The sequence below is a fragment of the Gorilla gorilla genome, chromosome 8 (assembly GCF_029281585.2).
Source record: "Gorilla gorilla gorilla isolate KB3781 chromosome 8, NHGRI_mGorGor1-v2.1_pri, whole genome shotgun sequence".
Lineage (NCBI taxonomy): Eukaryota > Metazoa > Chordata > Mammalia > Primates > Hominidae > Gorilla > Gorilla gorilla.
In genome coordinates, this window is record NC_073232.2 from 29,250,390 (window position 1) to 29,273,179 (window position 22,790).

Sequence of the window (22,790 nt, forward strand, 5' to 3'; positions counted from 1 at the left end):
AAGTGTCCTGATTTGGACAATAAATCATATGGTCATACTAAGCTATATTTTCCAGCTTAGTATGCATCTAAAGACAGAGGACACAAAAACTTTTAAGGCCAAACAGCCACATAAGAATTCAGTAATAATGAAATGAACATCAAAGATATGATCAATATTGAATAAAGGATTCCGTCAAATGCTATAAAATACTTAGAGAGAATCAGGAGGAATCTCATTAAAGACATGGCATTTGTGCAGGGTTTTGAAAGGGTGCTATGCTCTGGCTAAGCAGAGAGGAAGGGGAGATACCTTTTCAGATGGAATGGGGATATATTATGATTTTAAAAACATATCAAGAAAGGTCAAGATGAATCAACTTATTTAACTATGTGTTAATATCTATGGGCAAATATTGAAAATGGCTTTACTATAGACGGAAAATAGATATGGTAGGCTTTGAAGGACAAACCACAGAATCTAACTATCATTCTATAAGCAGCGAGAATCAGTGATGTAATAAAGAAGTAGGTGTTTGGGCCTGGCATGATGTCTCACGCCTGTGATCCCAACACTTTGGGAGGCAGAGGCAGGTGGATCACTTGAGTTCAGGAGTTCGAGACCTGCCTGGCCAACATGGTGGAACCCCATTTCTATTAAAAATACAATAATTAGCCAGGCATGGTTGTGCGTGCTTGTAGTCCCAGCTTCTTGGGAGGCTGAGGCAGGAGAATCTCTTGAACCCAGGAGGCGGAGGTTGCAGTGAGCTGAAATCACACCACTGCACTACATCCTAGGCAACAGAGATAGGCTCCATCAAAAAAAAAACAAACCATAAAATAAAAAAGAAGTGGGAGTTTAAAATGGTTGTGGGGAAGGAGTAGAGAGTGAGCCAGAAGAAGAGTGGAATGATGGTCACAAGGGAGTTAGAAGACTATCAGTAGTCTATACGTGAAGTGGTTGCTGAGAGTTGAATTGGGGTATTTATAGAGGGACAAGAATGAGGCTAATACAGGAGCCATGTGAAGGAAGAGGATAGAATTTAGCAATCTTTGTTTGCATAAAGGTTTATATGTGAAAGGGTTTTCAATCAGTTATATTCGATTCCCAGTACTCCCCAATGAGCTCAGTAAATATAGAATTGTTAGATCCCTGTTTTACAGATAGGATGACTGAGATTCCAAGAAAGTAAGCAATTTCTGAACGTTTCCTATATCAAATTAGTGGTAAAGGTGAGGAGGATGCCCTGATTCATTACATTGAATATGTAGGATGAAGAAGAATCAAAGATAACTTCAAAGTCCAGAATCTGAGCAACTGAGAAATTGAATTTTCTTTTCTTTTTTTTGAGACAGAGTTTTGCTCTTGTTGCTCAGGCTGGAGTGCAATGGCATGGTCTTGGCTCACTGCAACCTCCGCCTGCCAGGTTCAGGTGATTCTCCCCCCTCAACCTCCCAATTAGCTGGGATTACAGGCGCCTGCCACCACACCCTGCTAATTTTTGTATTTTTAGTAGAGGTGGGGTTTCACCATGTTGGCCTCAGGTAATATGCCTGCCTCAGCCTCCCAAAGTGCTGGAATTACAGGTGTGAGCCATCATGACCTGCCAAAACTGAATTTTCTAATGACAGAATTAAAAACATCAGAAGGCTTAGTTTAGGAAGGAAAGTGACAGGATGGATTTCAGGCGGGTTTGGTTTGAGCTGATGGTCAAGAAATTGGGTATCTTAAAAAAAAAAACTGAAAAAAAAAAGGAATGGATATGGGTAAACAATCAGGTGAGAAAATAGGGAACTAGTAGTAGAAGTTGAAACCCAAGAGAATAAAGAGTTGGGTCTTGTCAACACGAAACCTTAGGACGTGTTGACAGTTAATGTTGATGAATCAGAAAAGGGGACCGTTTAAGACAAAAACAAAACAGACAAACACACATACACACACACACACAAAAAAAAAAAAAAAGAAAAAAACAGAGCAAGATGCAAGAAAATATACCATCCTAGAAAGCCACAAAAGGGAAAGGGTCAAGATTGAAGAGACAGGCAGCAGAGTGAAGTGCTCTAGAGGAGTCACAGAAGATGTTGACGACTAAGTCATTGGTAACCTTATAGAATGCAGTTTTAAAGCAGGGAGCAGGCACTGAGGGTAAAAAATGGTTTTGTACCATGAAGGCAGTTGATTGGGCCAGACATTTCAGAGAGATATAGTATTGAGAGTTCAAAGAAACATCAAATAAACGCTTTTTCCTGATGTTTGGTGTAGGCAAAAGGTAAAGAAACAATGGAAGCGGTGTTTTAAGGGTCTTGGAGAGGAGGGAGAAATGAAGTAACTTCATAGCAGAGACAGTATTATTAAGCAGGGAAAGCAATTAACTATGCAACTGAGGAAGACTTTTGCAGATATGAAGGAAACATGAGTAGATATAAAAGCATTGATGGGGGCAAGGGATTAGCATCTTCTAAACACCTTCACTGGCTCAGTAAAAATAGATGGAGAAATAGACAATTGAGAGAGGGCACCCTGGGATTGGATGCTAGAGCGAATAGATGGAATTTGGGTCTATCAAAAGCATTCAACAAGAGAAGAGTAAATGAATCACTGACTTTCCAATGGAAATTAGAGTGTGATTCTTTGACACTGGGTGAACCTGAACATGTGACTTTTTTCTTCACTAGTTGGTTCTGTTTAGGATCTGGAATAGAAAAATGTAGAAGATAAGGATCTGTGCTGAGGACTGGGGAAACTTACCCAGAACTGATGGTCAGATAAAGGAGAGAACAGACAGTAAGTTGACTGAAGAGGCCCTCTATGGAATGCAGGCTGGCAGGAAGTTAAGTGAAGCCTGGGTGAACTACAGAGGCTAATTAGATGTGATCTTCCGCCATAGTGCAGTGCCATGTAATAGCCAGGCTCTGGAGGTAGCAGCTTTGAGGTGAGGTAGAAGGAGAAATGTAGAAGGGATGGAAGTGGATATTATGCTGACTCTCAAATCTCATTGGTTAGCTCCCGTTCAAGTTTTTATGTACAAATATATTATTTTCCCTATAAATAAGATAAATGCCTTATCTTTAGTACTGTTTTACATAAAGTTGTGCAAATATTAATTTTATCGGATGACTGAATGCATTATCACACAGTCATGCTCGGTTTGAACAACAAAGTGGCCAATAGTGGGAAGGGTGCAGGGCTGCTGGTGTCAGAGCAAGAGGGCTACAGGGGAAGGGCCCTTTCTCAGGGGATGTAGCTTTTTAAAAAGATTTAGGAACACTTGGAGGATTTGCTAAAATGAGCCTCAGAAGGAAAATTGGTTTTCTAACCTGTGACTTTTTGAAATGAATTATTCCTTTCAGTCTTTATTTTTCTTTCTTTTTTTTTTTAATTATACTTTAAGTTTTAGGGTACATGTGCACATTGTGCAGGTTAGTTACATATGTATACATGTGCCATGCTGGTGCGCTGCACCCACTAACTCGTCATCTAGCATTAGGTATATCTCCCAATGCTATCCCTCCCCCCTCCCCCCACCCCACAACAGTCCCCAGAGTGTGATATTCCCCTTCCTGTGTCCATGTGATCTCATTGTTCAATTCCCACCTATGAGTGAGAATATGCGGTGTTTGGTTTTTTGTTCTTGCGATAGTTTACTGAGAATGATGGTTTCCAATTTCATCCACGTCCCTACAAAGGACATGAACTCATCATTTTTTATGGCTGCATAGTATTCCATGGTGTATATGTGCCACATTTTCTTAATCCAGTCTATCATTGTTGGACATTTGGGTTGGTTCCAAGTCTTTGCTATTGTGAATAATGCCGCAATAAACATACATGTGCATGTGTCTTTATAGCAGCATGATTTATAGTCCTTTGGGTATATACCCAGTAATGGGATGGCTGGGTCAAATGGTATTTCTAGTTCTAGATCCCTGAGGAATCGCCACACTGACTTCCACAATGGTTGAACTAGTTTACAGTCCCACCAACAGTGTAAAAGTGTTCCTATTTCTCCACATCCTCTCCAGCACCTGTTGTTTCCTGACTTTTTAATGATTGCCATTCTAACTGGTGTGAGATGATATCTCATTGTGGTTTTGATTTCCATTTCTCTGATGGCCAGTGAATTTTTAGACCAATATCCTTGATGAACATTGATGCAAAAATCCTCAATAAAATACTGGCAAACCGAATCCAGCAGCACATCAAAAAGCTTATCCACCATGATCAAGTGGGCTTCATCCCTGGGATGCAAGGCTGGTTCAATATACGCAAATCAATAAATGTAATCCAGCATATAAACAGAGCCAAAGACAAAAACCACATGATTATCTCAATAGATGCAGAAAAAGCCTTTGACAAAATTCAACAACCCTTCATGCTAAAAACTCTCAATAAATTAGGTATTGATGGGACGTATTTCAAAATAATAAGAGCTATCTATGACAAACCCACAGCCAATATCATACTGAATGGGCAAAAACTGGAAGCATTCCCTTTGAAAACTGGCACAAGACAGGGATGCCCTCTCTCACCGCTCCTATTCAACATAGTGTTGGAAGTTCTGGCCAGGGCAATCAGGCGGGAGAAGGAAATAAAGGGTATTCAATTAGGAAAAGAGGAAGTCAAATTGTCCCTGTTTGCAGACGACATGATTGTTTATCTAGAAAACCCGATTGTCTCAGCCCAAAATCTCCTTAAGCTGATAAGCAACTTCACCAAAGTCTCAGGATACAAAATCAATGTACAAAAATCACAAGCATTCTTATACACCAACAACAGACAAACAGAGAGCCAAATCATGAGTGAATTCCCATTCACAATTGCTTCAAAGAGAAAAAAATACCTAGGAATCCAACTTACAAGGGATGTGAAGGACCTCTTCAAGGAGAACTACAAACCACTGCTCAATGAAATAAAAGAGGATACAAACAAATGGAAGAACATTCCATGCTCATGGGTAGGAAGAATCAATATCGTGAAAATGGCCATACTGCCCAAGGTCATTTACAGATTCAATGCCATCCCCATCAAGCTACCAATGACTTTCTTCACAGAATTGGAAAAAACTACTTTAAAGTTCATATGGAACCAAAAAAGAGCCCGCATCGCCAAGTCAATCCTAAGCCAAAAGAACAAAGCTGGAGGCATCACGCTACCTGACTTCAAACTATACTACAAGGCTACAGTAACCAAAACAGCATGGTACTGGTACCAAAACAGAGATATAGATCAATGGAACAGAACAGAGCCCTCAGAAATAACGCCACATACCTACAACTATCTGATCTTTGACAAACCTGAGAAAAACAAGCAATGGGGAAAGGATTCCCTAGTTAATAAATGGTGCTGGCAAAACTGGCTAGCCATATGTAGAAAGCTGAAACTGGATCCCTTCCTTACACCTTATACAAAAATCAATTCAAGATGGATTAAAGATTTAAACATTAGACCTAAAACCATAAAAACCCTAGAAGAAAACCTAGGCATTACCATTCAGGACATAGGCGTGGGCAAGGACTTCATGTCCAAAACACCAAAAGCAATGGCAACAAAAGACAAAATTGACAAATGGGATCTAATTAAACTAAAGAGCTTCTGCACAGCAAAAGAAACTACCATCAGAGTGAACAGGCAACCTACAACATGGGAGAAAATTTTTGCAACCTACTCATCTGACAAAGGGCTGATATCCAGAATCTACAATGAACTCCAACAAATTTACAAGAAAAAAACAAACAACCCCATCAAAAAGTGGGTGAAGGACATGAACAGACACTTCTCAAAAGAAGACATTTATGCAGCCAAAAAACACATGAAAAAATGCTCATCATCAGTCTTTATTTTTCAAAGAAACAATGTGTACTGAAGTACCTAGATTTGTTTGATAATCAAAAAATATTTCCTTTTTAAATGAACATATTCTGAATGTGGTTTCTGTCTTAGACCAGAAGGACAGAGTTTACTTTCATATTTTCCCTGTAAGTAAGAGGGCTTATTTATTTTAAATAAAAAGTAAGTATTTAAAAAAATGAAGTCAAAAAAGGAAAAAAAAAATTCAAGAAAGAGAGCTTGTCACCCATGAGTCTGAGTGCCATGCCTCTCATGGCCACATAAACTATAAGATCTGTGCAAGTGAACACACTTATTGTGAATCTCCCTGTATATAATGCTTTGCCAGCCATGGTGGATCAAAGCTATCTGTTCCCAAGTACAGGTAAAAAGGGGTTGCATCGTCTTGAGAGAATGGTAAAATTATAATAAAACTGACTCAAATAAAATTGGCTTGTTATTATCACCATGTACTAAAAATTCTAAACTCTGTTAGTGATAAAATATTCCTCCCTGAAAGAAACTTTTGTTGATCTAAGCATTAAAGAGTGGGCTCGCTTACTGTTGAGTTTTACTGACATAATAAATAAGCTTCAAGTTAGTCCAGTGTTATTACTTATCCTTTAGTAAACATTGCCTTCCACATGGAAGTTAATTCAGAGAACTCCCAGTAACACACTTGGCTCCCAACAATGAACTCAGCTACATGCATTCATTTAGAGAATAAAAGTTAATCAGGGTTTGGAATCCATTGCATTTGTTTTGGGCACACTGGTGTCTTCAACCTATATGGTACTTTATATATCTGTGTTAAAATAGTAGATTCAAAACAAAGAATGATAGCACTGTGGTTGTAAAGACGGAAAAACAGAACTTAAGGCATTTCAATTCTGCCATTGCAAGTACAAATCGTTCTCTGAACCTTGTGGAATTCTTCATTTGGCAATATACCCCTTATTTTTCTTACCAAAAAGTGCATTCATTCACTCTGTTTCCTCTTTTTTATGGCAATATTTTATTTTTTATTTTTAATGATTTTTACTGGCATGATTGTATATCGACAAAGTTCAAAACAAGAAAATTTTCTCTGTCTGTGTTTCTTTATAGCCATTATTATTAATTTCCTTTCATGATTATTACTGAAAATAATGCTGTCTTCTAGAGGAGCAGATGTTATGAAAAGGATTCACTCCTGGTGTCAGATAGCTTCTATACTCCACTGCTGTGCATATTTCAGAGTTCACAGAATATGACATTCGACTTCTAGGACATATACATAGAGCACGATATAGATAGATATACATACATAGACACACATATATACATATCATATATATATATATATGTATGTTGACTACATCCCTTCAATCACATGTACAACCACAATATGTGAAAACAATGTGACAAGAGATACTGATAAAATACCAAGAAACATCTGAAACAGCACAGGAAAAATAGAAGTGACTTGTAATCTGTAGGTGGGTATTCAGAAAGTTTGCATGGCCAGGTGCAATGGCTCACACGTGTAATCCCCACACTTTGGGAGGCCAAGGCAGGAGGATTGCTTGAGTCTAGAAGTTGGAGACCAGTCTGGGCAATGTGGTGAAACCTGTCTCTACTAAATAAATAAATAAATAAAAATTTAAAAAATATTAGCCAGGAGTGGTGGTGCACTCCTGTGGTCCCAGCTACTTAGGAGGCTGAGGTGGGAAGATCACTTGAGCCCAGGAGGTTGAGGCTGCATTGAGAGTTGATCATGCCACCGTACTCCAGCCCAGGTTACAGAGTGAGATACTGTCTCGAAAGAAAGATGGGAAAGGAAGGGAAGGGAAGGGGAGGGGAGGGGAGGGGAGGAAAGGAAGGAAAGAAAGAAAGAAGGAAAGAAGGAAGGAAAGAAAACAGAGAGAGAGAAAGAAAGAAAGTGTTCTTGGAAATATGTGAAATGGATAAATGGATAGTCTTTGCACCTCCCCAGGTGATTTTTATTTTTAGTCACCTAGACTAAACAGTGAAAGAAAATAATGCACATTAAGTGTTTGCAATGTGTGATTGAAAGATATTTATTCAGCCATTGGAGAATCATTGACGTTGTACTTTAAAGATATTAGCTTTTGGAAAATCACACAAATTGTATGTTTTTATGTTAACCCTAGTACAGAGCTGATCTGTATATGCTTGGGAACAGTTTTCATCTTGCCCATGAACCGACTATGGTTATAACTAATCCTTGAAGATCATCCATAAGACAGTTCTAGAATGAAGGCAACATATCAATGACAGGTAGTAACGGGAGACTAGAGATGAGCTGACGCAGGAAAATAAGGCAACTTCCACACCAGGAAGAATCAAAAGAGGGCGAGCAGAAAATGTGCAAAGATCACACAGGCTTTGCTTCCCACACGAGCAATTAGAATGCTCCTGCTTGGAATTCTCAACCGCACCAGAAGACCAACAGATCAATTTGAGTTACTCTTTTTAAGGAAAAAGTGACCTACATTTCACGAAGCAAAGAGATACAGCCACACACAGGAGCCGTTTGTTTTAATTAGATTGCTGGTTTCCCTGGCGAGGACCCAAAACCATTGTGTTTCCTCATAGATACAATTGACAAATAAAATACATGACACTCATGTGAATCAGAATTTCAAAAAAACAAAAGAGCCATTAATTAGTATATGTCCAATTAAATATATATGTTTAATGACTTGTTTATTTGAAATCCAAATTTTATGCGTGTGTCATTTATTTGCTAAATCTGGCAATCCAACCTTTAACTTGTTAAGACTAAAGAAACATTCAACACAAAATAAGGAAAATAGAGAAAAAATTGTATTTCAAAGACTGAAATAGAAAAAAATTCCTTCCCTTGGACAGTCAAACTGTCGAAGCTAAATATTGAAAGGTTGACCTGGGTGCAAAAACAAACCTTCAATTCCCATGAAGGTGTGCCAGAGACACAAGGACGGCTGAGGTTCAATATTTTTTTTTCTACTGGCTCCTGGAGGAGTTTCTGTTAGAAGAGACCTTAGAAAATCATCACCCTTGCTCTTTGAAGTGTGTTGTGTGGATCCATAGCCTCAACATCACCTGGGAGCCTGTGAGAAACGCAGACCCCCCCAGGCCTCTCTGAGATCTATTGAATCAGGAGCTGCAGTTTAACAAGATCCCCTGTGATTCGTGTGGCCATGCAAGTTTGAGAAACGCAGATTTAGTTCTATAGTTTCCAAAACACATGTTTTAGAAAGTATAGGATTCATAAACTCCATGAGGGCTCGGGGAGCGCACGCAAGCAAGGAACTGTACACCACAATTAAAGGAGACCGACCCTGTGTGCTTCACTCTGGGCTTCAAGGTAAGATTTTTATTAGAAAACAAAAAGGGTCCACGGCTTAAAAATTAAAAAGGAAGGAAGGGTCGGGCGCTTTGGCTCACGCCTGTAATCACAGCACTTTGGGAGGCTGAGGCGGGTGGATCACTTGAGGTCAGGAGTTCAAGACCAGCCTGGCCAACATGGCAAAACCCTGTTTCCACTAAAAATACAAAAATTAGCTGGGTGTGGTGGCAGGCGCCTGTAATCCCAGCTCCTCAGGAGGCTGAGGTGTGAGAATCGCTTTAATCCAGAAGGTAGAGGTTGCAGTGAGCTGAGATCGCGCCACTGCTCTCCAGCCTGGGCAACAGAGTAAGACTCCATCTCAAAAAATAATAATAATAAAATAAAACTAAAAAACGGAAGGAAGGGTAGGTTTTTTTGAAAAACAATACTCTCGTTCATTTAGATTTGGAAACTGAGTAACAAGACGTGACTTTCCCCAAGTCCTACACTGGGAAGTGATCCCAGCCTCTTTCTATTCCCTCACTGTTCGTGGAGGAAGACAGCCCCAAAATCCAGAAATTTCTAATCGACTGCTTGACAAGTGCCATTATGTACCACAGGTGTTTTCTATCTGGGCCTTTAATTTCAAAATCAGTCCCTTTTCTTTCATACTCATGCCTGTAACTTCCTTTCAAGGGCTCATCTAACCCAACACAAAACCCTCTCTGTGTTGCTCTCTGAACCGGAAGAAAGGTCTCCAGCTGCGGTTTTGTGTACACTGCTAACTGAGGGTGCCCTCCGGGTTTGTTTGTGGATATTTTAGCTAATTATCTTGTCGCAGACCTTAGAGTCAGACCTAGATGACTGTTCAATTAGTAGTACCGAAGCAAGAATTAGGGAGAATTCCTGACTGCACAGCCAACCCCAGTGCCAACGTTATTGCTGCAAGCATTTTCTTCTGAATGTGATTAATCACATAAATAATTCTCAGAAATGAAATTAGAAATCACCCACGCACTGCACCCAGTAATGTTTTAAGATATTACATCCTGAAACTCTGTAATGAATTAACATTACAGTCTGGTTTGAGTTCTTCAATTTTCAGCATATATCCTGCCCTGTTAGCAAGTGACCCTGTGGCCTTGATGAGTTTCTGTAACAATTTGAATTAGCCATTCTAAAAAGAACACAGATTTGGAACTGTCTAGGCCTTGAGAAAGAACAACATATCCCTTCTCTGAAATCCCTGGCTGTGCTCGATCATGCTTGCAAGTTTGTGACAGGGCTGGACATGAGGCTCAGGTTTTCAGATCCTTGCATCCAAGCCCTTCCCCGTACTCTGGGTAGATGGCTCCTATTATGGCATAGATGTTAAGGACTTTTCTATGCTAACTAAATATTCAGTTATTCTGTTAAAGAATGTAATTTCAGCACTTTGGGAGGCCGAGGTGGGTGGATCACGAGGTTAGGGGTTCAAGACCAGCCTGGCCAAGATGGTGAAACCTGTCTCTACTAAAAATACAAAAACTAGCCATGTGCTGTGGTGGGCGGCTGTAATCCCTGCTACTCAGGAGGCTGAGGCAGGAGAATCGCTTGAACCCAGGAGGTGGAAGTTGCAGTGAGCCGAGATCTTGCCAATGCACTCCAGCCTGGGTGACAGAGCGAGATTCCATCTCAAAAAAAAAAAAAAAAAAAAAAAAAGAGAATTGTGCCATTCTTTTCATTTATAAAGAATAATCTGACCACATGCAGACTGACATGGAAAATTAATTTCAGTTAGGGCCGATTTATATAGATTTCCCTTAAATATAGGAATTCTAAAAGTTAGCAGAAGGAGGCAGAAGGGACAAGGATCAGAAAAACCTCAACACAGAAGGTTCTCTTTAAAAATTATGATCTTCTCTCCACTTTAAAGGCAATTATCTCAGGCAAGCAAATATAAAGATCCTAGGGTTTTAGAGGACAAATTAGCTATTATTTCACAGATGAAGAAACAAAGGCCCAGAGAAATCAAGTCATTTATTCACAATCATGTAATTGCTTTGCAATGTGAGATGACATCTCCTATCTCATTATGAAAGTGTTCTAAAAAGAAAGGAGAATTTTGGTGAAGTTGTTACTCTTTGCTTGGCGTTGTTATGGCTAAGACTGAGATGTGAAGGGATTATAAAAGAATACAAAATAAGATCAAATGTTTAAAACCTGAGCTACATGACATTTGTTAGATTTGTTCTGCTATCAAATACTAAGTCTTACTCATTTTTCTATTTTTGGGGGGACCCATTAACTATCCCCACCTCCTCCCAACCCTGTCACTACCCTTCCTAGCCTCAGGTAACTATCCTTCTCCTCTATCTCCATGAGTTTAATTGTTTTGATTCTTAGATCCCACAAGTAAGTGAGAACGTGTGATGTTTGTGCCTTTCTGTGCCTAGCTTATTTCACTTAAGATAATGACCTCCAGTCCATCCATGTTGTTGTGAATGACAGGATCTCATTATTTTTAAGGCTGAAGAGTACTCCTTTGTGTATATGTACCACGTTTTTTTCATCCATCCATTCATCTGTTGATGGACACTTCAGTTACTTCCAAATCTTGGCTACTGTGAACAGTATAGCACAATGTCTTTATGTAACTGTAAATTCATGCTAGGTGGCAGGGTTGTTCTTGCTACCAACTGGCCTTGGAAAGGTGGCATTTCAGAGCAAAATCTCATTGGTGCTGCTTGCCTAGGGAAGCTGTAGCTTTGGAGTAGCTCAGCTGTGAAGTCACTAAAACCAGAGTTGGGGCTATAAGTAGTGAGCACTGCAACATGTCATCTTTACCCTACAAACAGGCATAACCATGAGTTATGGTACCCACCTCCCTAGAGGTGCTTAGTATGTTTCCATTGTTGATGATTTCAGCCCCACCACAGACACGTTGTTTTGTTGTGTGGCCCTCTCTTTAGTTTTAAATTCTTCTTTTGGAAAATAGGGATAATTCAGTTCCACTTAATGGAACTTCATCAGCAAATAAATTTAAGGCATTCTGACCACATAATGTTATAGAGATAGCACTTAATATTATTAGTAGGCAGAATGTAATTACCTTGATTTTTTTTTTTACACAATATAGAGCTAATAGTCATCCCTACCTGATGTGAAAAACTTTCACAGCCATTAACCATCGACATTGGCATGTAATTGGAAAATCTAGAAAGATACCAAATGCCAGTATATGTACACTGATATATAACCTGTTTTACATTAGACTTCTTTAGATAGAAATGAACTTCCTTCAATATTTATCATCTTATTTAGCCCAAAATTGCAGGCACTTTGAAAAATGGAGTAATAGTTTCTAGTGTCACTATGGCTGTGAAATGCATTTTAGTGTCTTTTGCTCTGATAACTCAGTAATTCATTTCAGTACATCTATTTGTAAATCACAGGTTTGTTTGATGGATGGAGTGCTGAGAAGAAATGCTCTCTTTTTGTCAATACAAATAACCTGTATTTTAGGACTAGTGTCTATTGTACAATATTTATTTCATAAGCTCATGATTGGCCACACCCTCTGATAATAGATTCCATTTTTAGGATATAACAGCTTTAATTTTCAAGCACAAAAAAACATAGATGGGTATGCTTAACTAAATAAATAATTTCTTAAGATATTAAGTGATATTGCTTTTAGCTTATTTGCTAGGAAGTCTGGTGCCTAATTGAAAATACCCTCCTAGGAACAGCAGAATTTTTTGACCTTAGTTTTTGAGTGAATTAATGAACAAAATGAAGTGATATCAGTATTGACTTGTAGAGAAGAGAGAGTGTCTGTGCCCATATATTAAAAAATATTTTTTATTACAGTTCCTTTTTGCCTAGTTATATCTGAGCATTTCAGACATATGCATAAGGCATTAAACCTTGCTTGGGAGAAGCTCTGAATCCTTTGAGGGCAGGTGTGACAAATGGTCTTTCCTGTGACAGGGGTAGATAGTGCCATCTTGGAAATGCAAGCACAGGGCTTGGAGGGTTGATAAGGGGAATTCTTAATTCTGACTGTAGCTATAATAAGAGATAATTTAACGTGTTAATTAATTCAACATTTAATCTAAAATAGCTAGCAAATAGATTTTTCTGGTGCTAGAATCTTACCCTGACGCACATTTTTTATTTTTGTGTTTTCTGTTTCAGAGACGCCCAAGCAGATGGCCTGCGATGAAGTTTAGAAGAGGCTCTGGACATCCTGCCTATGCTGAAGTTGAACCAGTTGGAGAGAAAGAAGGCTTTATTGTATCAGAGCAGTGCTAAAATTTCTAGGACAGAACAACACCAGTACTGGTTTACAGGTGTTAAGACTAAAATTTTGCCTATACCTTTAAGACAAACAAACAAACACACACACAAACAAGCTCTAAGCTGCTGTAGCCTGAAGAAGACAAGATTTCTGGACAAGCTCAGCCCAGGAAACAAAGGGTAAACAAAAAACTAAAACTTATACAAGATACCATTTACACTGAACGTAGAATTCCCTAGTGGAATGTCATCTGTAGTTCACTCGGAACATCTCCCGTGGACTTATCTGAAGTATGACAAGATTATAATGCTTTTGGCTTAGGTGCAGGGTTGCAAAGGGATCAGAAAAAAAAAATCATAATAAAGCTTTAGTTCATGAGGGATCGACACCTTTGGTTCAAATATTCTCTGATGTCTCACAGATAACTGTTTTCCAAAGCCTGAACCCTTTCACTCAAAAGAGCAATGATGAATGTCTCAAGATTGCTAAGAAAAACAGCCCATGCAGGAGTGAAAACAAACACAAAATAAGAGATTTTCTACATTTTCAAAACAGATGTGTGGCAAAAGGATGTTGTTTTTCTGGTCTAGATCCATCTGTACCAACAAGTTCATCACTTTACAGAACGAATCTTTTTATCTGTACAGGAGGTTCAAACTATGTCTGCCTCTTCCTTCGTAATGAATGACCTTTCTATGAGCTGTGACAAAATTTCCGAACAATTAGCTAAGGATTTGGGAAGAGGGGGTGGCAAACGGGGCTTTCTGTTTTCCTGCCTCAGCATAAAAACATCTGATTTATGCTTTATGGAAGCCTTACCTCCATTCCCCAACTGTGAAGTCCCATGAAACCACAGTTGCTCTGGGCTGATGGAAACAAAAGGAAACAGTATGAAGAGTTCCTTAATCATTTTTGAAACAAAAATGTTAAGGGATTTTAAACATATGGTTATTTTTAATTTTATGCCTTTTCAGTACTAAAGACCCATTTCATTGCTGATTCCTAAGAAGCCATTCACGTCAGCATGGCGATAGAAAGAATGAAAAAACCCTGCTGAATCATACAGTAATTTTCTTTAAAGCACATAGTAGTTACATAAATATATATATAAATATATTTTTGTTTATAACTAACACAAGGCAGGATCTTGTGACTCTAAGAGTGCATTTTGTCATCAAGACAAAACAGATGCAAGATGCATCGCTGCATTACTTCCATAGAGTTGTAAAATAATCCTTAATATTAGAATATTTTTCTGTCACTTAGCAAAAGTGGTTCAGTTCATTGCCGTGCCCATCATGTTCTTGACTATTTGATCCACTTTTTCGTTTATGTCAACCCCTTCCCTCTCTGGCTAAATAAAGTGGATGCAGAAAGCTCCTTAAATGGAGATATCGATTGCCTTGGAATCACAATCCTGATTTTGAAAATTCCCCATGAATGAAGAAAGGAATGGCATCCCTTGAGAAGGAAAGTGGTTAATATACATACTGAGCTCCTAAAGTTTAAATTCAGGTACTGAGTGTACAATTTCACCAACATTCTAACCCATGAAACCTTTACACTCTGTACCAAGAAACTGTTGGCTTTTGTAAGGTACAGTGCTCAACATTTGCAGATTCAGGTCTCAAGAAGCAGAGATGTCTCATAAGCAGCATTTTCCCAACAGTTTAGCATCTGTACACATCTGCCTTGGACATCAGTCCACTCACAGAGTACCATACTTTATCATCACAAGTGTCTGACGTGAACGAATGCCATTTTCTATTCCATATATTTTGCTTTACAATTTTAAGTATTTGATGAAGGTGGTAACTTTTTCCTAACTTAGTTAACTATTAAAAAAAATTTTGAAAAGCAAGGTGATTGAAGGATTGTGATGACAATCTCTTTGCAGCAGCTATGTATGGTTTATGTGAAGTATCCCCGCTTATTCTTGTGGAGTAGGTTTGGTGAGACAGCAATAACCAAATGACATGCCAATATTAATGGTGCAACTGGTATTCTACACATGCATAAGGAACACATAGACGACTTCCTTTTAGGATAAAATGATGCTTCTTTCACTACCTTTTGTGGTAGCTGTGGCTTCCAATAGCAAGTGTTTGACAGTTATATAAATCTTGCGTGTGTATTCTTAGTTTGTGTCCCTTAAGTACTACTTAATTCTCAAGTAGTAATGTTATTCTTATACCCTTCATCGTTCTATTTTGATTCAAAACAATTGATTCAAAACAATTTTGAATCAATTTTCTATTTTAATTCAAAACAATTGATAATTCTGTAAAAAAACATAAACACTCTGAATTCTTCAGTGAACCAAAGCACCAAATAATAGAGAAAACTTCTTGAAACTGGAGTGTGGGAAAACTTCATAACAGAACTAAGAGTTAAAGGTAGTGAGAAGTGTGTGGTGTGTGAATTCTTTAGTGGTAAGGGGAAATGTTGGCTAAATCCTTTTCTTTCATGAAACTCTCATTCTATTTTATATTTCTGGTTTGTTCTTGTTCCCATTTGAGAAAACATACACACAGTTTCTGAAAATTCAAAATGGTCATCAATGCTTTGGACTTTACATAATTATGTATTAGAGAAGGTGCAACTGTACATTACTTAATATACTATGAACATAATAGAATAACAAAAAATTAAAGATAACAAAGAGATGCAAACTTCTGGATAAATCAGATAAATGGTGCTACAGAGGAATTTAGTTATTTCAGCTTAATTATTTGTAAAAATAATAATCAGTGATTAGGTAAAGATACTGAAACTCAAGAAAAATATCTTGACCCATTTATGTCTAGTGTTCCATTATTGGAATGCTAAGCTTATGGGAGTTATTTAGAGCCTACTGCTCAAGGTCATCACCAAGGTCTGGTTGCAAAAATTCAAAAAATTGCAACCTCAGGAATAAATGGCTTAAGCCCAACAGATGGCATTGACTATAAATGGTGGCTTGTGTGTGAAGGGTTTGGACTTCAAGATATACTAACACCTAGAAAACTAAAAGTGCAATTGACCCCCAATTACTATTTTAGTTTGAGGTATCAAGGGCATTTGCCAATCTCTTATATGTAGCTTCTAGAGTTGTGCTGTCCAATATTAGATCCACTAGCCAACGTGGCTTTTGAAATTAAAATTAATTAAAATTAAATTAAAAACGTAATTCTTCAGTCACACCAGCCATATTTCAAAGGCTCAATAGCCACGCCTGGCTTGTGGCTACCATATTGGATAACAAGAAACACTTCCATGGTTGAAGAAAATTTTAATGGACAATTCTGTGTTTCATTTGAATTCCTTGTCCTTGAAGAAAAGGGAAGAAGAGGAAAGAAACAAGATTTGGTAGCTCTTGGGCATATCCAAGCATTTTTGATCTTAGAGAGGCCCTATGGAGTAATGAAAAAAATACAAGCTGACACAGCTTTAAATCCCCACTGTGTTATCTTGGGAAAATCACTTCAACCTCCATGAGTATCAATTTGCAATTTTGGAAAAGAAAAACAATTTTTGTCCTGTCTTTCTTGCAAGATTATTATGCAACCTGATTAAATGTACAGATGTGCAGACTCTTAAAAACCTTATGTTAATGTAACCCATATAAAGTACGACTTTTGGTCGAGTACCAGCACAAATTTGCATTCAAAGGAAGAATAGTTCATCAGTGCAAAAAGCGTTCAAAGGTAATCAGTTCATCACGTATCTTGAGAAAAAGAGAATGCATTCAAAACACAAAGCAAAATTGCTTCAGTTTCTTTTCTGCCCATCTGAATATTTCCTTTAGTATTTGTCCCACATGACATCCATCCCATGTATTTATCCACTCTTTGCCAACATTGCCTATGAACATCCTTCAACTGGCTCAGTTCTTTATTGCATAGAGCCACTTAGCTTCTCTAGTTTCTTATGATTTCCTGTTTTACACTTAACAGCAAAAGGAGGCTTCCATTTAGAAGGCACCATCTCAAACATAAATAATTTCATATTTATTTTATCACTATAACACTAATGTAAGGAACTATGGCGTTAAAATATAAAACTATTTGGAACTTAATGTAAACCTTTGCACATGCAGACTATATAAAGGGAATAAAATTATTTAAAATTATGCTAATATCCAGATACATATTCTAAGGTTAGTATCATTTATCAGTTTTTGGCAACAGATTCTTATGTTACATCTTCATGAGGGAGTATAAATTTGATCACGTCCCTAGTGTCTATTGCCCACTTGAGAAAGATTTTGCCAGGATCCACGGATCGCTTCAAGATGCTTTCATTTATGATAGGAAATTAATATTTAAATAAGACTAATTGAAAACTAGATTATCTGGTTCTAATTTCTTCCTCCTGTGAAATGTTCTTTTGGTTTGTATTTCTTTAGGTATTTTCCGAGTTACTGCTGCTTTTACTTCACCACCTCCAACCCCACTTTTGTTATCAGCGTCATATGCCAGAATCGTGGCAGATCCAGCCTGGACAACATAGTGAGACCCATCTCTATCAAATATACATACATATATACACACACACACACACACACACACACACACAAATATACATGTATATCAAATATATATGTATATTTGATAGAGATGATAGCAATTATATGTGTGTGTGTGTGTGTGTGTGTGTATTAGCCAAGTGTGGTTTCCCATGCCTGTAGTCCCAGCTACTTTGGAGGCTGAAGTGTAAGGGTTGCTTGAGCCCATGAGTTAGAGGCTGCTGTGAGCTATGATCATGCCACTGCACTGCAGCCTGGGCAACAGAGCAAAACCCCATCTCTCAATAAAAAAAAGAATCGTGAGACATCGTGTAATCCAACCTCTTAATGTTACAGATAAGTAAACTGAGGCCCAAAGAGATATAGTAATAGTCCCAGTGTCAGTAAACTGGGTCTTAAACTTAAATGTTTGTTTCAGTTCTCATTGCCTACATCTCTTAATTGTCGGCACTTAAGGCCAACCAAGCAGCTTAGACAGCACAGTCCACTCAACGGTAACTTTATTTGCTATATTGACGATCTGCTCTGTTCTGTAATATAGAACATTGGATCAATCTTTATCTTTTTGCTGACTTAAGGAGGCTGCTATTGTTGCAACATCCAGAGATTTCAAGTTCTAGCCATTGCAGGGTCTTTGTGGTGTTTTCAATTTCTCCTCTCTCCACCCCTGCCCCCATCTGTGGCCATCTAAGTTAGCAATACAATTTATTTTGGCCATTTAAAATTTTTCTGCCTTTGTTTTATTTCCTCCCAAATGTATTTGAAAATGAATGATCTATATAGCCGATTTTCTGACCACATATATAATTGCAATTTTTATTTGCTCTTCAAACTATTACAACATTTTTGTCCTCATAAGGTTTTTTGGGCAGATAATGCGAGGTCTGTGGTGTTACCTTTTATATACTCCTATTACCTTATGTTTGTGAAGCATTTTACATTTTACAGAGCACTTTGATTCATCTCCCTATTTGTTCATTTATTTAACTGTTCAGTTCACTGAAATATTTATTGAACACCTACTGGAACCAAGTGACTGTGCTAGTAACTTGTGATATACAGTAGTGAGAGTCCAGGCATGTAACTGATCATTATAATACAATAACATCCCTAAACCAGACTTTACTAGTAGATAGGATCAACAATACTCTATCAATTTTCAACTCCAATTTTCTGTTCTACTTAAAATGGGAACTAGAAACTGTTTGCCTGAAGAATGTGTCTGAAACATAATACATCACTGCATGTCTGTGCTGTAGACCTGTTAATTTTATTTGTGAGAAAAAAAGTTACTCAAAATTCTCCCTGCCCTAAGAATACTTTCTAGTTCACTGTGGTCTTACTGACCAGATGCAACAGTTGAAGTTTGATTTCTCGACCCAATATTTCTATTGGGTTTTGAATTATTAATATCACTGTTTTGAGGTATTCAGAAACACCAGTGTATCAAAAAAGCATTTGCACTTTAGGTGTGTGTGGTGGTTATGTCATTTATTAGACCATCCCAGACATAAGACAATCAGGGAAATCAGAAAACTCCAGCCTCAAATGTGTCTATAATTTCCTGTTCTACCATTGTCGTATCATAACATGGTATTACTTCTTAAGGTTTTGATTAAGTTGATCTAGCCTCAACTTAAATTGTAATACATCTGCCTAATTATTGTCTGGAATAACTTTCCCACCATCCAATGCCCACTGCTCTCACAATGATTATTGTAGAGAAGTAAAATGGTAATTATTCAAGTAAAGTCACATAATTTCTGGAGTCAGTTTTTCATAACAAGTTTATGGAATACATCATCATTGGCTTCTTCATAATATATTTATTATGAGTGACCAAATTTTGCCTGGAGGAGCAAAATGCTCAAAACTTGTTATTATAGGTTAATTTCCAGCTCACTGTTGACACTGAAAGATTCTGTGTTACTTTAAATCCAGGATAAAAGGCTGGAAAAAAAATTAAATGTAAGTCATAAACTAGTACTCAGCTTTTCCTAGTTTCTAAGGCTTATTAACGTTTGCGAATTACTCAATAAATGTCTTTCATAATGGAATAACATAAAAGCTTTTGATTTGGCAGATAGTGATATTTTATTTATTTTCATTCTGGTTGAAAAAAATCTCTGGCTTCTCTTCATTCCACGAGAATTTTGATTTTTAACAGCAGTCTCTCTTTTTCCCAGCATTGCAAATATATATGTATATATATTCATGACCAAAGTATCGCTTACTGACCATGCAGCTGTAAACCTTGTGTGCCTATCAAACAAATACATAGCATGCAACTAATTTTAGAAGTTTCATGGGGGAATTTTAGGGGAAAGTATAAACCTAAGAGTGAGTGAATGGAGATGATTCATGGAAAAAAAATAAAAATCTGAATGTGCTATTAGGTAGAGTTATTAACTTCTTTTAGTTGTTGTTTGAGATGGAGTTTTGCTCTTGTTACCCAGGCTGGAGTGCAATGGTGTGATCTCGTCTCACTGCAACCTCCGCCTCCCAGGTTTAAGCGATTCTCCTGCCTCAGCCGCCCGAGTAGCTGGGATTACAGGCATATGCCACCACAGCCGGCTAATTTTGTATTTTTAGTAGAGACGGGGTTTCTCCATGCTGGTCAGGCTGGTCCCCAGCTCCCGACCTCAGGTGATCCGCCCACCTCCGCCTCCCAAAGTGCTGGAATTACAGGCCTGAGCCACCGTGCCTGGCCGAGTTATTAACTTCTTAAGAGCAATGTGCTAATAAATATTCATTGATGACCAGCTCAAATTTAGGTCATTCAGACATCCAGACACTGGGGCACATATTCTGCAAGCGATGCTGAGACCCCTGACATAGAGAAAGCAAAGGATATGCCTATGATTACTCTAAAATGCAGCCATCACCCCCCATACCTCTTCTATGGCATTCGTCCTAACATCATGGAGGCCTTTGTCCTAGAGAATTATGTGACTTGCCCTAGAGAATTAGTGAATGACCAAAAAGAGACTTTCCATTTATCTTCCTTTGACTTAAAAGGCATGAAAATAAGGCAAAAAAATCAATAAAATAATTTTCCTGAGGAAAGGTTAAGAGATGGCACTTTCCTTTCTGGGCCCAGAGCTGGATTTCTCTGAGGTTTGACCATCTCAGGACCCAGACAGACTCCAGTGCTATTTTCTGGACATTTGTGGTGAAGCCTCAGCCACCATGTTCAAGGTAGTTTGAATGAAAACATACTCAGATTGTCACATTTATAGCGGGGAAATAAAAACTCAAATTAGGCATCCTGCAGCAGGCTACTCTGAAAATAACATTAGGCAACATCAGAGCTTCACTTGCAAAGAAATGTTAAAATCATTTTAGGGAAATCAGTGAAGTCTCTTTAGAAACAGACATCTTGTGTATGGCGTAACCCAGTCTTGGGGCCCTCACGGAGAAGAGGGGGAAGTCTTTTCATTGATTGGTCAAAACAAATCTCTCATTTGCCTGATTTGAAGCATTTCAACAGTGCCTGGAGAGTACATTATTTTCAGGGGAAAAAAAGGAGAGAGTCTTTTTTATATGCCAGCTGGGACCATGGGAACTTCGAATGCCAGGAATTTACTACTGTTTCTGGTAATTCTGTTTGTAGTCATTTGAAATGTTGAAGTGTGAAAAGAGAAGAAATTGGGCACTTCTTGTGGCGGGGGGAAGGGGGGGCGGTGGCTTTCCAGATTTTATGCCAGTTGCACCAGCATGCAGAATATTTGTAATGCATTTCAAAGTGGATATAATTGCACCCTTTGTCAGAATCACAAAGCTCACTGCGGCGCTGCTACAAGAGAACACTGAGGAAAATCTGGCCCTATGAACCCAGTCAACCCCAAGCAAAAAGAATGACTATGTGTGTGAGTGCAGCACATGGCCAGTTCGTTTCTCACTGTTTTGGAAAGCCCTGTGTGCCAAACCAAGGACGTGTCTTTCAGGGAAAGGTTAATTTTCCGAAGTTTATTAAAATAGAACTTGGAAAACCAAGCATTTTGAATTTATTCCAGTCCTCTGGGCATCATTCCTATTTCTTCTGCCATGTCAAGGAGAAATTCCAAGCCTGCATTCTGTCATGCTAAAATAACCAGCCCATATTTCTCGATGACCTTCTGTTGAACGTACCTGAGCCTGCAAATGTAAAAATGATTGTATCTGAATTTGCACTAATGGTGTCTGAGAGCAAAAAGAGTGTGACCTCTATTGGAAACCTTTGTTCAAATTCAATAATTCAGAGATGCTACATACTTCTGCAAGCTTCCTGATTATGTTCACTGTAATATTAATGACCTAAGTTTGAATGTATTTCCTTACAGTCCATTAATTTGACATCCATCTTTTACCTGGGGATTATTACGATTGCAATAAGTCATTAATGTTTTCTTCACACAGCTTCTTAAACCAAGTTTCTCTGCAGCTTTTTTGGTTCTGCTTACAGTGTGTGGGAAATCTGATTTTTTTCCCCTAGTAATAGTTTGATAAGAAATTTAGTGTATTGACTGCCTCAGTGACACAATTTATCTTTAAAGGTGTGGAAGCTGGTGGGGACCAAATGTTACCTGTGTTTTTGCTGTTGATTGCTATTTTCAGAAGCAAACCATGTTTTTCACTTACAGTAGGAGTCAACAAATTTGGGATTTTAGAAGGGGGAGGAGGGAGCTATTTGTGTAAGACTGCTGTCATATTTGACTACATATTAAAAACAATAAATGAGCATTTTGTTTTAATTTCTTAAATACCTTGTCTTTCAGCATACGTTTTGTTTCCTTTCTTCCATTAGTGTTCAAAAGGTTCTACCCATTGTGGAAGAAATTCTGTGCGCAGAATTCAGAGGCGCAAGGCTGATGGCAAGATAGAAAGTTCTTTTGCTTCTAAAC

General features: G+C 38.1%; 1 protein-coding gene across 1 annotated transcript in view; it reads left to right on the forward strand.

Annotated features, from left to right (window-relative positions):
- The window catches only part of PLXDC2 (plexin domain containing 2), a 477,109-nt gene extending 454,460 nt beyond the window's left edge, over positions 1-22,649 (forward strand). The window contains exon 14 of the mRNA XM_031015325.3: positions 13,298-22,649. Within this exon, the coding sequence (XP_030871185.2) occupies positions 13,298-13,414 (117 nt within the window). The 3' untranslated portion in view covers positions 13,415-22,649. The remainder of the gene's footprint in view (positions 1-13,297) is intronic.
- The last annotated feature ends 141 nt before the right edge of the window (positions 22,650-22,790 follow it).